This window comes from Siphateles boraxobius, unplaced genomic scaffold, assembly GCF_051911475.1.
Source record: "Siphateles boraxobius isolate OS27281-9 unplaced genomic scaffold, OSU_SipBor_1 22, whole genome shotgun sequence".
Classification (NCBI taxonomy): domain Eukaryota; kingdom Metazoa; phylum Chordata; class Actinopteri; order Cypriniformes; family Leuciscidae; genus Siphateles; species Siphateles boraxobius.
The window spans coordinates 30,440,940-30,456,357 of NW_027508833.1; the positions used below are offsets into that span (position 1 = coordinate 30,440,940).

The 15,418-nt window shown below is 38.6% G+C and overlaps 1 protein-coding gene across 3 annotated transcripts; it reads left to right on the forward strand.

Annotated features, from left to right (window-relative positions):
* The first annotated feature begins 400 nt into the window (after positions 1–400).
* srrm1 (serine/arginine repetitive matrix 1) lies at positions 401–12,779 on the forward strand. 3 transcript variants are annotated; one of them, XM_077239575.1, is made up of 17 exons: positions 401–524; positions 1,014–1,103; positions 1,571–1,693; positions 5,082–5,252; positions 5,403–5,497; positions 5,919–6,107; positions 6,222–6,419; positions 6,525–6,638; positions 8,740–8,915; positions 9,075–9,149; positions 9,439–9,525; positions 9,687–9,828; positions 10,166–10,258; positions 10,367–11,170; positions 11,249–11,429; positions 11,635–11,811; positions 11,978–12,779. In XM_077239575.1, the coding sequence occupies exons 1-17, from the start codon at positions 504–506 to the stop codon at positions 12,083–12,085; spliced, it is 2,844 nt and encodes a 947-aa protein (XP_077095690.1). In that variant the 5' UTR covers positions 401–503; the 3' UTR covers positions 12,086–12,779. The 3 variants fall into 3 exon arrangements, with proteins under 3 accessions (XP_077095690.1, XP_077095691.1, XP_077095692.1); XM_077239576.1 differs by having other exon boundaries at positions 11,985–12,779; XM_077239577.1 differs by lacking the exons at positions 401–524; positions 1,014–1,103; positions 1,571–1,693 and adding an exon at positions 2,005–2,135.
* Positions 12,780–15,418: the final 2,639 nt, after the last annotated feature.

Here is a 15,418-nt window from a genome sequence, read left to right on the forward strand (position 1 = left end):
ACATGAATTCGTTTTAAATAGATTTGGACAATGGTCCAGTTTTTTTTTATTCAAGCAACATTAAATATAATATTTTGTACAAATGCAAGTATTAAAAGTATGCCATTATGCATACAATACAAAAAAAACTGTATTAAAACAAAAGAAAAAAAGGTGCCAGGGGAGAGAATAATAATAATAATAATAATAATAATAATAATAATAATAAATTGTTTAAAGGATTGTGGGATATCAAAGGCATGCAGCGAAGGAAACATCTATGCTGCCTTCAAAAATCCATCAGATGAAGGTATCTCAGGATACAGGATGTGACACGATCATTGGATTTGGACGTGCATTGTTGCCCTCCAATATCTGTTTACTGCCTGCGGAGGCAGCACTTTCCAGTTTTCGGACGCAGCCCAGATTTCAGGCACATGATCACCCATCTTCCGGAAGTGGCTTAAAAGCTGCCGCGCCGCAGTGGATTTTGGGACATCGTGCCATATTGACACACGACAGAAATGGACGCGGGGTTTTTCCGCGTAAGTGTTTTATTCTTTTACAAATATCACACGATAAAGGTCGTATACGTTGTTACTATTTGTTATTCGTCAGTTGGTTGACTGGTTGGTTGTTTTAAAGCTGTATTTGATGTGTTCATTGGAGTGTGGCTGTAATGGCGGCTGCGTGAGAGAACCTGAAAATACTCAACAGATTAATCAGGAACAACAGATTTAACGAATTTATTTTCATATTATCGCACTTATTATTACAAATAAAGTCCACTATAAAGTAATATGTAGTCGACGTACCTTAGTTATATTTGAGAAATACAGACTGAAAACGAAATATAGATTATTTAATGTTCTTATACATTAATAGACTAGCTGCTATGTGTGTATTGGTGTAACGTTCTTTTTTTTCTCATTAGTCTCATACTGCAAATTGCATATTAACCTCAGAGACCGGTAAAAGAAAATTAAAATGTGTTACATGATGTTTTAATTATGATTTCATGTTTTTTTTTAAAGGGCACCAGTGCGGAGCAGGATAACCGCTTCAGCAACAAACATAAGAAGCTGTTGAAGCAGCTGAAGTTTGCAGAATGTCTGGAGAAGAAGGTCGAAAATATAAAAATACTTGTTTTCTTTGGTGCAAATTTGTTAACAGCACCAGATTATCATAAGCATGCTGCACATTGGGGTTTATTAGATTTTAAATTGTTCAATGATTTTAGTAGAATGATTTTCTTAACTATTATAATTTTGCAATGCAAATAAATTAGGCATTAAATTGATCTAAAGTGATAGTAAAGGCATTTATAATGTTACATAAGATTTCTATTTCAAATAAATGCTGTTATTTTGAACCTTCTATTCAACAAATAATCAGTTTCCACAAAAATATTAAAACTGTTTTCAAAATATTTTTGAGCCCCAGAATTTTAAAATGATTCTTGAAGGACCATGTACTGAATAATTTTTAATACAAAGAAAATTTGATCCTAAAGTTACCCCCCCCCCCCAAAAAAAAATATATGGAAAATCCTGTGATCTTCATGATTGTATTTTCTGATGTGTGTTATTAGGTGGATATGACCAAGGTCAACCTGGAAGTCATCAAGCCCTGGATCACCCAGCGCGTGACAGAGATCCTTGGCTTTGAGGATGACGTCGTCATCGAATTTGTCTTCAACCAGCTGGAGGAAAAGGTAGACGCCCCCTCTGCTCTTCCCGCTCTTTTCACACATGCTGCAATTATATATTAAATGTGTTTTGTTCTTTGGGAGGATGAGAGAAGGTTTGAAGATCAGTGAATAACCGCTGTCAGTTATTTGAAACATTTGTCATGTGTAGATGTAACAGCAGAAAACATCTAACATCACAGTCTTTAAGTGTCTGTCTGGTTTTAAAAAGACAGAAAAAGGGGTAAAAAAATGATGTTCTCTCTCTCTGAAGATATGATTTGTGACACCGTTCCTTCTGAACAGCAATGTTCTAATGTTGATGTGATTTATGATTTAAAAGGCCTGAACCAATATGGATCTTATTCCTTGCATCTGAAGTATAGCACCAACTCCTAATTAGATCTCACCTGAGCCCAAAGTCTCTCTGAATCCAACTCTCCCTTGATGATGAGCTTTATTTTTTGAGGTGAGTTATAAGCAGGGATTGACATTGTGCCAATGGTAGAGTCATTTCAGCTTTATCATTTGTGCCTTTCAAAGTTTAGCAATACATCTTAAACACAAAGGCCTAATTTAATGACAATTTTAGAACGACATACAACCATTAAAGAATGCAAAGAAAACTTAAAATTGCATGTGATAATGCAGTACGACATTGGTGGTAAGGGGATTTATTAGGCAATTATTATTTATTAGATAATTATTATTATGCTCTGTCTAATTGACTAGCTCAGCTGTCAGTTTTTAAAAAATATATTGGTTTATTGTATGATTGTCCGTTTGCACCATGTGATACAAATAACAAAGAGAGACACATTTTGCGTTTTCATTAATTAAGCTAAGGCCTGTTTATTAGTCACTGTTGTAGTCTCTAAAGATTTGATTTTCAGGAAGCTTTTGCTTGGATTCCAGAGAGGTATTTGCTCCTATTAATGATACATACAGGTGTTTCCTTATTTTCATTCATAAAGAGGTGCTTTCAGTTTTTGTAATTATATAGCCATACAATAACCTAAAGGAATGTTTCAGGTTAAATACAGGTTATGTTTGCTCTACAGCATTTGTGGAATAATATAATTTACCTCAGACAATAATAAAGTCTTCCTTTAGTTTGTTTTTATTTTCTTATAAAATTGCAACTACAATAAGGCACTTATAACAGTGGCAGGGTTTGAAGGGTTTAAAGACTGAAATGTGAGGTTAAGCCACTTTTAATTCCATAATTTTATTTGTGCTAAAAATGGTCTAAATCCTATTTTTTTCAATTGGACTACTAATCTTGGTGGATGAACCTGTAGTTATTTTCAGTGGAAACTGAAACTGATATTTTTCCAGGGTTTTTTAAACTGGGGGGGTGTTTCTCAACTAGGGCTGGGGCCTCTGCAAACATTCACAGGGCCCACGGGATGAATTTAAATGGATTTTAAAAAACTTAATGCTAAAAAACATTGCCCCCCCCCAGGAAGCATTATTATATTATATATAATATAATTAATCTAATTTTAATTTGTTAAATATATTTTTTACACATTCTTTTTTTTAAATTCGCTTTAAAGCTGATTTGGAGCAATATTTTTTGAAATGTGCTATACAAATATATAAGTTCTATATTTTAAACTTAAAGCCCTGTTTTAAGATAGTTTCTGATGAAATAGAACGGTTAAGATTGAAATTTGGAAAAATGCCGCTGTCCCGAGAATTTTCAGTTTCTGTGTTAGCACCCCCCCAACCTCCACTGGTTTCATAGGTTCACTGGAACAATCATTCATAAAACGCATTAAACTTTAGTTTACAAAGACGTGAAACTCGCCGAATGGTCTGGGCTGTTCACTGTTATGCTCACACAAAAATTGCTGCAAAAGATGCTTCCCAACAGGTGTTTTACCATTCGTACCTTTCTTGCTACCACAGAAACCGAAAATTGTGGGGACAGCAGCATTTGTCCAAATTTCAATCCTAACCGTTCTATTTAATCAGAAACAATCTTAAAACAGGGCTTTAAGTGTAAAATACCGAACTTACCCTTTAAATTATATAATTTAAAAAAAATCAGCTTCAGGTTTGTCATTTAAATAGTGGTTAGAAATACAATATGAACAATCTTTTCTAGATAATACTTATAATAATAACAAAAATAATAATAATTGATTGGACAGATAATTGCTTCAGTACAGTAATGATATACAAAGTAAAACAAAAGGGCTAACATCACACTTTTATATCACACTTTTCCTTAACGCTGTTTAAATGGGTCCATAAACTGTACATCAAGGGTTCCTGTTGATCTACCCTCCTGCAAAGTTCAGCTTCAACCTGATTAAACACAATTAAACCAGCTAATTAAGATCTTCTGGTGCACTTGACAATTACAGACAGGTGTGTTGGATCAGGGTTGGAACTGAAATTTGCAGTTAGATCTCCAGGAACAGGATTGGGCACCTCTGATATACATGCAAAATATGTCTGAAGAGGGCAAGCAAATCATCATATTTGCTTGTTTCTGTTATCAAAAATGGTAAAATTCTTCAATTATTACACAGATGCTGTCGATAGAGCTTAACCTTTAGTGAACCAGAAATGTTAATTTAACACATTTTAGGACACCGTGTGCTCAATCCTGCTCTTGGAGATCTACTTTATTGCAAAATTTAGGTCCAGCCCTATTCTTACAACTGAACGTACATCTTTAGGAGCACGATTCAGCATCCCTGTCTTAGCACATGGATCTCATAGGTTTATTTTCCTCTTCATTTGTTGTAAATAAAGAGTTTTCCATGCCTTGTGTACTCATTATTGCTTGTTCGTCTCTTGCAATTTAGATAAATGATATAGCATTAAACTCAAGGTGATTGAGTGTGATGCAGTAGTGAGGCGGAGGCCAGCCAATGGAGCGCCTTTCTCCGCCCCCCTGAGCCCACAGAGCCTGCGCCACTCACACTGAAGACAACTGGACTGTTCTTGCTTTGTGGGGTTTTGATGCACTCTGTTTGTGGACTTTAATGTTTTCTATCTCTCAGGAGTTTTGATATTGCACAGGAAGAGACAGCCCTAGTGGTGGGGAGGGTCTTATTGCTCCTTGATGAGGGGATGAGAACTGGGAGGGTACATCTCAGTTCAGATAATAACATGTAAACATGTAATGCATGCTCAAAGTGAGTTTATCCATTTTAGAAGTGTTTTGATCCTTTTATTAAATTGGTTTGAGTAAAAAATAAAATTTAGCTGTGACAGTTGGTTTTAGAGACATTTTTGAGGCCCGGAGGTATTGGGCTCTTGTTGAAAAGCAGCTGTTTACTGGATGTTCAGGAAGGGAAGGTGTAGGTAGACTTTCAGAGCTCAGCACACTGGTTCTGTGTCAGTATTAACTGCATGGTTTCCTCCCCTCTCTTCCTCCCTGCTGTTTGTGTTGCAGAACCCGGATGGGAAGATGATGCAGATTAATTTGACAGGGTTTTTGAACGGGAAGAACGCTCGAGAATTCATGAAGGACCTCTGGCCGCTGTTGCTAAGTGCCCAGGATAACATCGCAGGTATCCCGTCTGCTTTCCTGGAGCAAAAGAAAGAGGAGATCAAACAGAGACAGGTAATGAAGAAGAGCTGAATAGTTATGAACTTCCATACTGATTATGATGGGGTTTTATAAGGTTGGACATTTTGTGTTGTAATTGGGTATGTGTACAACATGATTGTGAACAAGTTGAGTGTTCAACAGTTTTTCTATTTGCTGATTTAGATTGAACAGGAGAAACTCGCCTCTCTGAAAAAAATAGATGAAGATAAAAGGGAGAAGGAGATCAGAGAGCGAGCTCAGTCAAAAAGCCCTAAACGGTTGGTTTTTTAGCCTTCGTTTTGCTTAAAGTCAGCATGAAATGGAAAATGGAAATTTTGATTGTTTTTTCTTCTCTATTGTGACATCCGAGTGAAACGGCTTCTCAAACATGAAAAAAATGTAGGGTGGCACTTGATTTTGTCCATCTGGAATTGTTTGATCATTGTAATTTGTTAATTATAGCGATTTCATGTTAGTAGTTGTTTTTGATGAAAGATCATAAGGGCACATGAATCAAAAGAAAAATAGTTATTTACATGGATATATAATAAAAAATAATTGTCAATTTTGATTTCATGGTGACGTTAACATTTAGATTAGTATATTTGTTAGTGTAAATAATGGATAATGTTGTAAATTGGCCATGTGCTTAACTGCTGTTTTTTTCTCTCTTTTTTTCTGGTTCACTTTTAATTCCAGGAGGAAGTCACGCTCCCCTGTGAAGCGTGACCGTAAATCCAGTCCCTCTCGCTCTCCTCGCCGAAAACCGAGCCCGGCTGCCTTGCCGCCTCCTAGTCCGCCCAATAATAAAGAAGAACCAAAGCAGGAACCGGACCAATCAGAGAGCTCCAAACCAGAGCCTCTCATTGAGGAGGCTTCCTCTACAAGGTAACTATGGAAACCTGACACTGCACTATGCAATCTTAAAATTGTTGTTGCTATTGACCACAGAAAGACTTTGTGTATGAATCTGAAATCTACACCCCCCATTTTACCTGTCAGTGATCTGGTGGTTGAGATGAAGCCGGACTCTGTGTCAGAGGCTGTCAAAGAGTTCTCTCCAGACAAAACGTCAAAATCAGAAGACAGGCCCAAACCCAGAGACAAGGACAGAGATAAGGATGGACGGAGAGATCGCCCGCGCCACCGCTCTCGCTCTCGATCACCTCGTTCTCGCAAACGGCCTCGGTCACGCTCTAGGTGAGTTTAGTCTCCAATGTTGAAGTCAGTTGATTTCTTATCTTAGATAATTTTGCTTACCTGCCAATGTCATTGAACTGGAGGATAAGCTAATGTCTCTTCTAGATCGTTCTCTCCTCGCCGCAGAAGTCCCAGGAGGCGAATCTCTCCGAGACGTAGGAGCCCCCCTAGACGGCGACCTCCCTCTAGACATAGACGTAGCCGTTCACCTGTCCGCAGGTCAGCCTTTTTTTTTTTTATTCATACTTTTATTCCACAAGGATGCATTCAATTGTTCAAAAGTTATAATAAAGACTTTTTAAAGTGCTACAAAACCTTTTTATTTCAAATAAATGCTGTTCTTTAGAACTGTTTTTTCCATTAAAGAATCCTAAAAAAATTATTAATGGTTTCCATAAAAATATTAAGCAACACAACTGTTTTCAACATTATAAATAAGTGGGTGGGACAGGAGTGAGGAGGTGGGGGGGTGTAATACAATATATACAATAACAATTGCATAAAAAATAACAATACAGTGTCCAGAAATCAATTCCAATTGTACATTGAGTTTAATTTAATGACACAGAAGTCATGTTTAACATGTCATTTTCATCCTTACATCTACTATAATACAATATTATTAGTCCTGGGATTCTTCTCATCTCTGAGAAATGCATAGATTTGCCTAGAACACTCGTGTGCATAAATGGTCTGGTGGTAGAACTTAAGCGTATCAGAGAGGTTGGGTTCTAATCCGCCCTCGTATTGGTTTTTTTCTCATTAAAACCAAAGGTGTTTATCGGTAATTCTATATCAAGAGCATGGACATGTTTGTGTGCACTCAGGGTCCGAAATTAACACCCGCCAAGCGCCAAATGCGGGTAGATTTTCCGTTTGGCGAGTAAATCTCAAAAGGCTATCCGCCACACTGGCGGGTGAATGTTCATACCAAAATAGTAATGTAATAATGCTTATTACAATTGCATTTTGTAATGTTATGAAATATATAACAGTGTATAATAGTCTGTGTGAAGACTGGAGTGTGTATGAACGCAAAGAGAGAACTGATAACATTGGCAACGAGCGGCAATCATGTGACACTGAAGACCGAAATAATGGCTGCTGAAAATTCAGCTTTAGCATCTCAGGAATAAATAAAATTTTACATTACTTTTTTCTGTTTTTGATCAAATAAATGCAGCCTTTGTGAGCATAAGAGACTTGAAAAATAATAATAAACCTATGGCTGTCACAATTCCTCGATTAAATAAAACCTTGATTAGAATTTACCCATGTCAATTAAAATACCAGAAGTGGCACATTCCAAGGACAAGAAAGCGCGTTATTAGGCCATTTTATTTATAAGGCTGCACAATATATTTAATCAAGGGCTATTACATTTTTTTTTTCTTGCTTGGTGGTTGTTTTTTTCTGAGCTGCGCAGTTCACAGTAAATGCTACTCCACATAAACTCATCTCTGCATGTGCTGTTTGTTTAGGTTTCCAATAACGTGCTTTTGGGAATGCATGCGTAGTATGCATTTTGTTCCATTGCGAAGTGCGCTGTTATTTACATGCGTGGAGCATCTCAGCAGCCGTGTAAACAAACTCCATCTCTGCATATGCTGTGAGTTTGGATTGCTGATAATGTTAATCTGGGAACTCAATGTGTGCCATTTCGCCAGATTTGCAGATATGCAAACGGTTATTCATTGCGATGTCAAAATAAGTTAAGTTTAAACTCTCCCTGTACCATTTTATCGTAAAGAAGTGTCCAAATATTAAGTGATTGAGTTCACATTTTATTTAAATGTTTGCACAATATTAAACAAGGATTTGATCATGCTGTAAAGTGCAACAGCAACAATCACCTGGCTGTTGGTGCCCTCTGCAGGCATTTGTTATAATACATAAGGTACATATGTACTTATAGTATGTATATTATGTATTTAAACTGTTCAATAAAACCATGATTACTTTTGATACTTTATTTATATGAGTTATTGCCTCATTGTTATTATTTTTAAAGTCTATTGTTCCCATAGGTCTATTTTTATTACCACAAAAGAAAAATCGGATTACTCGATTAATCGTCAAAATAATCGCAAGATTACCAAATTGCCAAAATAATCGTTAGTGACAACCCTAATAAGCATGACTTACATTTTTTGAACGGTAATGCCACACTGGTGTTACATTAAGTTTTATAAATGTTCTCATGTCTTTTTCATCTTTTACTTGTCTTTAATCTAAAAATCTGTCTTTCATCTGCCTCATGTTAACTGCTAGAAGATTTTGCTAGTCAGCTTTTGTTCACCTGATCTTGTTCGTCCACCAGGCGTCGCTCTCGCTCCCGGTCCTCTTCAGGCAGCTCCTCCTCTCGGTCACCCCATAAAAGAGCAGGGAAGCGTAGGTCAGCTACACCGCCCAGAAAACTTCCACGCCGCTTGGACCCCGTCAGCCCCTCCAGAAGACGAGGCCGCAGTCCTTCAGGACCAGACACCAGCCCTTCAGGTTGTTTCCTAGAAGTCAATATTGTTATTTGAAATGGTTTGAATAACTCCTGAGTATAGTCCTTTTTTTTATCTGAAATGGTTCCTTGGCAGCACCATGTTATTTGTAGGAGAATAAGCAGTAAAATGATTCTGACTGAAATGCATGTGAAAATTTCAGCTGTGAAGCACAGGCCTGGTGGAAGAAATGACACGCCTTCTCCAAAACCCAGACGGTCCGATGCATCAGAGTCTGGTGAGATTTGGCGCCTAAACATGCATTTGTGTGCATATCAGAAAGGTTTAGAGACTTGTAGGCAGAACACTGTCTGTCTGGCCTGTTATACTTCTAATAACATGTACTAATGTTTTGGACTCTGTAGCTCTTGTCTCACAAGTCTCTTCTGTTCATTTCAAAGATGAGGGGAGGGTGCATGTCATGGGTGTGTGTGTGTGGTTGTGTGTTTTTGCACATCATTACTCTGTGTTGGTGGGCACGTGGGTGTTTCTCGGGCACTGAAGGAGTTCACTGCTTTGTTTTACAGAAGAGGAGAAGGTGGGCAAAGGGTCAACAGCAGATTCTGTCCAGCAGCGTCGTCAGTATCGGAGACAGAATCAGCAATCCTCTTCAGGTTGCCACTGTTTTTATTTCATCACACTTGTCTGTCCTCACTTCCCCTTTCTCTTCCTCTCACCTGTGCTTGTACCTTCAAGTTGTGTTGAATATGGAAAACGTATGCTAGTAGATGTTTGATTTATTGTTATTGTTATTATTATTATTATTTTTGCTTAGACACTGGTTCATCATCTTCCTCTGAAGATGAAGGTCCAAGGAGGCAAAATAGAGGAGCAGGTGCCAGGAATGGAGAAATCAGAAGGAGGCGGAGCCATTCACCTGCATCACCACGGAGGCGACACAGAGATGCATCCCCAAGGTGAAAATCAACAATATTTGCATGACATTTACATTTGACCTGTGATACTACCTTAAGGTCACTACTAAGATCCTCTGTTCACTTTAGGATTAAATTTGTTTTTCAGATCTTTTTTTTAAGATGTGTGCAATCTACTTTCAATTGTAATTCCCATTTAAACAGATAAATGAATAGGATGAAGCACATCAAAAATGGTAAACGGAAGCTTCGCCAAACACTAGACAAACTTCATTGTTTTTTGCAGAAGCTGACAGAATTTAGACCTGTGGTTTACTCAACTGAGAGATGTTTTATTCCTATCAGACCCTGAGTTTAGACTCCCTTTCTCTGCTTTTAGAAAGAGACGTTCTCCATCACCTGCTGGCCGTAGACATCGTTCACCATCTCCTGTTCGTCGCCGCAGGTCCCCCTCTCCTCCCCCAAGGCGCAGGTAAATTCCAGCTGAGTTATGAAGAGTTTGTGGTTTTGGGATGTGAAGTCTCTTTGACCTGCTGTGGGTATTCACAGAATTCCCTTTATTCTGTCCCTCCTTTATCAGATCTCCATCTCCACCTCACCGGCGCTTCACTCCTCCCATCCAGCGCAGATACAGTCCCTCCCCTCCCCCAGCTCAAAAAAGACGCTCATCAGGGTCTCCTCCCAAGCGTAGAAGGTCTCCATCCCCTATATCCAAGAATAGAGGGTCTCCTTCACCTGTGTCCAAGAGGAGAGGATCTCTTTCACCCGTTTCAAAACGTAGAGGTTCTCCTTCACCCTTGTCCAAGAGGAGAGGGTCTCCTTCACCCGTTTCAAAACGCAGAGGGTCTCCTTCACCCATGTCCAAACGCAGAGGGTCTCCTTCACCCATGTCCAAACGCAGAGGGTCTCCATCACCTGTGTCCAAGCATAGAGGGTCTCCTTCACCTATGTCCAAACGCAGAGCGTCTCCCTCACCATTGGGCAAGCGCAGGGCATCTCCTTCGCCAGTGGCCAAGCGCAGGGCATCTCTCTCGCCAGTGGCGAAACGTAGAGGATCGCCCTCCCCTTTGGCCAAACGTCGCTCCTCTCGATCCCCCAAACGGAACCGTGGCAGTAGTCCAGGAAAAAGACGTACTCCGCCCACTTCTGCTTCGCCTCCACCCCGCCACCGCAGAAGCTCTCCAAATCCCTCTGCAGCCCAACGGGGCAGAGATGCCCGCTCCTCTCCTCCTGCCCATGCTATTCGAGTGTCTTCCAGTCCTCCGGCTCGATTTGGCCCCTCAAGTTTATCTCCGCAGAGACAAAGACGTCAGACGTCCCCATCTCACAGCACCAGACCCATTCGCAGGGTTTCCCGCACACCAGAACCACGCAAATCTCAGAGGTATGTTTTTCTATAGCTCCGCTTCTATTTGTGTAACAGATGAACTATCTCTGAATGACTCTTCCTGTCCATTTGTAGAGGTTCTCAGAGCCCCCAGCCTGTAAGGAGACAGGTTTCACATTCACCATCTGCTTCTCCTCCTCCTCCCACGGCTCACAAGCGACCTGCTTCAGTCTCACCCTCTCGCTCTGCTAGTCGTTCTCCACTTCCACCTGCCAAAAAGAACAGCAGTGTCTCCCCGAGCCCATCACCTAACAAGGTATGCCACACCTGCCCAAGCTTGGGCCTCACTTGCCCCAAACTGGGGCAAAAAAAGGCTTTGAAGCTTCTAAAACCAAATTTGTATTTGGTTTTAGTTTCAAGACTTTTCAGTTGTTCGTTTTTAGAAATGAATCCTTTAAAAAAAGTATTTAGGATTAATGCCAAAAGGGTGTCTCAACTTTTTCTCTTTGTTTGTTCTGTAGAATTCGGATGTAGAAGGTGGTAAGAAGAAGAAAAAGAAGAAAGAGAAGAAACACAAGAAAGAGAAAAAACACAAAAAGCATAAGAAACAGAAGAAGGAGAAGAGTGGAGAAGAAAAGAGCGTAGGGGTGGCAGGAGCACACGGACAGGAAGCAGAGCCAGACTCTGACCAGAAAAAGGTGAAGTTACACTTTTAAAGCTCTCTGTACAGTGAGAAAAAAATAGTCCAGTAATCTGAAGTGTCTCCATTTTTACCATACGTATAAAAGTTCTATGTAAGGTAAAGCCTAAGCATATTTGTTGTTATGCTTGAGTCAGACATAATTAATGCTACCTTTCCTGAAGGAATCAGAGAGTGAAGTAGAAGACAGTTTGGATGATCTGGAGAAGCACTTGCGTGAGAAAGCTCTCCGCTCAATGAGGAAGGCCCAGATGTCTCCATCTCAGTCCTGAGGGAATCTCTACCACACCCTACATTTCCCTCTTTTTCTTCCACTCTCTGCATTTTAAATGTTTGATGTTGGTTCAGCTTTAGAATGTACAAATTGTTAAAATTCACCCTAGACTTTTGTTTGTTTGGATTTTTTTTTGGAATGTTTATTGCTGAGGAGTTTTATGATGTGGAAATGATTGAGCCAGCTGAAGCTTCTTGATCAGAATTTGTCCTCTTCTCCAACCTTAAATACTGTCAACGACTGTTTATCCAAAAAAAAACCTTTTTTTAGTCCCCAATCCCTCTTCATGATTCCTGTTGCTTTTATGGTCATGATGAAACAAATGAAAAGCTTATTTGCAGTTCTGAATTAATAATGTACAAGTTGGTCTATGGGTTCTCGCTTCACTTCAGCAGGACTTTTTACGAGTGTTTTGTTTGCATGGACGGCAGACTCGAGCGTGTTTGTCCTCTAGTGTGCATGATCCATAAACCAGAACACCTAGAGAGCTGATCCAGCAGGCTGCTCTCTCTGTTCATCTGAGCATTGTGGCAACGCTCCAGAGCTCTACTGTGCACATGAGAACAAATTAGGAAAGTCTGTTTTCATTCTTTATTTTTGCTTTATATTTTTTGTAACCTAAGTTGTGTTTGGAATTGTTGATCCCTGCAGTAATTTCTGGCTTTGAACAGTCACATTAAAATGAAAGAAAATATTTGTCTCAAATTCTTTTCTTTGAGTTGTATAATTGTTCATATCATCAATTTGATTTGTTTCCTTTTAAACCAAACCAGTATGGTGAGAATTGGATTCAAACAGAATTGCATACATTGCATTTTGGATGTAATGTATGCATGGCTGTTTTGCATGTAAGGCTATTTTACATATATTTGCTAGTCCATGCTTCTGTGGAAAGCCTGTGGTGTCCTCGGTCTGGTGATGACACGTTTTGTCACCTTGGCAACACTTGGGAAGAAAATCTTAGTGGCCACAAATGAAAGCTCAGTGAGTTCTTCGTATGTAATGTGGTTAACGAGGACTGATCTGCAAAAAACGGACCAAGGCAACAGTGTTTATGCCCTGGTTGTTATTTTATAGTGCCACCTGCTTCCTAACTGCAGGCTGCTGTGGGAATACATAGGTGTTTGAGAGATAAACATGAGGTCTGTCTTTACACTGTCCCTAGAGGTCAGAGTAAGTAATGGAGAGCTGTGTTTCTGAAACATCTGTTTCTTCTGCAGTGTGCTGGAAGATCATTGTTAATAACAAAAAAACATCTTAAAGGGATAGTTTATCCAAAAATAAAAATTCTGTTGTCATTTACTCACCTTTATGTCATTCCAAACTTGAAGGTCTGTCTTCTGTAGGAAAAATGCTGGTTACCACTGACTTCCATTTAATGGATAAAAAAAAAAAACATGTCTTTCCCCAATGTGGTTTGGGGACATCCATACACAATATTAATGTTTTAACGTCAATATTTGGTGAAATAACCCTGATTTCCAATCACAGCTTTCATGTGTCTTGGCATGCTCACTATCAGTTGGTCACATTGCTGTTGGGTGACTTTATGCCACTCCTAGTGGAAATATTCAAGCGGCTTGGCTTTATTTAATAGCTGGTGATTCTCTTGCTTACATTTCAGAGGTTTTCAATGGGGTTCAGGTCTGGAGATTGTGATGGCCATGACAGGGTCTTGATCTGGTGGTCCTCCAATAGCAGGTCCTCCTGTGAGAAAAAATAGTGCAAAAAGGATGCATAACTCAAGCCATGTATAAGATCCTGAAAAAAAAATGCCTCCTGCTCTGACAATATTCCCCATCTCGAAGGACTATTTTTTCCCACAGGACGATGCTCCAATCCACACAGCCACAACAATCGAGGTGTGGATGGAGGTCCACCAGATCAAGACCCTTTCATGGCCATCACAATCTTTAGACCTGAACCCCACTGAAAACCTCTGGAATGTAAGCAAGAGAGTCACCGGCCATTAAATAAAGCCAAGCTGCTTGAATATTTCCACCAGAAGTGGCATAATGTGACCAACTGATAGTGAGCATGCCAAGACACATGCAAGCTGTGATTGGAAATCAGGGTTATTTCACCAAATATTGATTTCTCTTATGTTAAAACATTAGGTTAACTTAAGTTGACTATTCCTAAGTTAAAACATTAGTATTGTGTTGTTTAAAAATGAATATACACTTGTTTTCTTTGCGTTATTCAAGGTCTGAACACATGGCATTTTTTGTTGTTATTTTGACCAGTTTTCATTTTCTCCAAATAAATGCTCTAAATGACAATATTTTTATTTGAAATTTGGAAGAAATGGTATATATTATGTACACACACACACATATATATATATATATACACACACACACACACACACAGACAGTGCGGGGTAGATTACTTACAAAATGTTGTCAGTTACTGATTCCAAATTACATGACAAAAATTGTAGTTGGTAATCAAAGATTACTCATTTAAAGTAATGTATTCTGACTACTGATTACTTTTTAGATTACTTTTAACCTAATTTGTTTTTCAGATTGATTTGAATAGGATAATCTTATACAATATTGATATAAAAATACAAAGAGAATGAAAATATATTACATTCTTTGTTAGCCACAATATTACATGCCTTAAATATTACATTAGGTCAGGGTTTCACACACTGGGGTTCGTGATTTTAATGGAAAGCTATAAAGTAATTAAATCAAAAGAATTAAAAATTAAATTCAAATCAAATTAAAACACTTACTAAAAAAGATTTTTACAAAAATGTTTGCCTGCATGTCATGTGACCATTAACCGATATCAGAGAACCGTGAACATTATGTTATTATTATAACTGACTTATTTTTTTTTTTATTGACCTAACTTAAAATCTGAGGGCTTACATAGAGGTTCAGCTGACAAAAAGTTGTGGAATCCCTGCATTGCATGTCAATGTGAAATTGTAGCCTACATTTTAATGTGTTTGAAATACAAATCCTCCCATAGAAAGTAATACATTAAATGACTCACTGAGTGATGACTCAAACAACAATTAAAGTAATGCTCATTAGATATAGCCTACATTGTTGAGAAAACACTTATTTAAAGTGAAATGATTTCTGTAAATCCAGTGATCAGATGCTGTGTGGCTCTCAGTTTTCAGTAATTTCAGGCAAGTTTTGAATTAACTTGTCACTGATTACTTTAATTGTCGTTACCTACTGGTATATTGAAACTGTATAGAAAAAGGTAACTAAACGGATAAGCGAACAAAAGATTCGACTTGCTGTGAAGAATAAAAAATAATAATCAAAGCGTTACATAGTTTCTGCCAAAATTCCATATAGCA

Excerpts from the sequence above, each read along its gene's own strand:
- srrm1 (XM_077239575.1), top strand. The coding sequence starts at position 504 with ATGGACGCGGGGTTTTTCCGC. Across the intron at positions 1,104-1,570 it reads CAGAATGTCTGGAGAAGAAG|GTGGATATGACCAAGGTCAA; the intron begins GTCGAAAATATA and ends GTGTGTTATTAG. Across the intron at positions 6,639-8,739 it reads AGCCGTTCACCTGTCCGCAG|GCGTCGCTCTCGCTCCCGGT; the intron begins GTCAGCCTTTTT and ends TTCGTCCACCAG.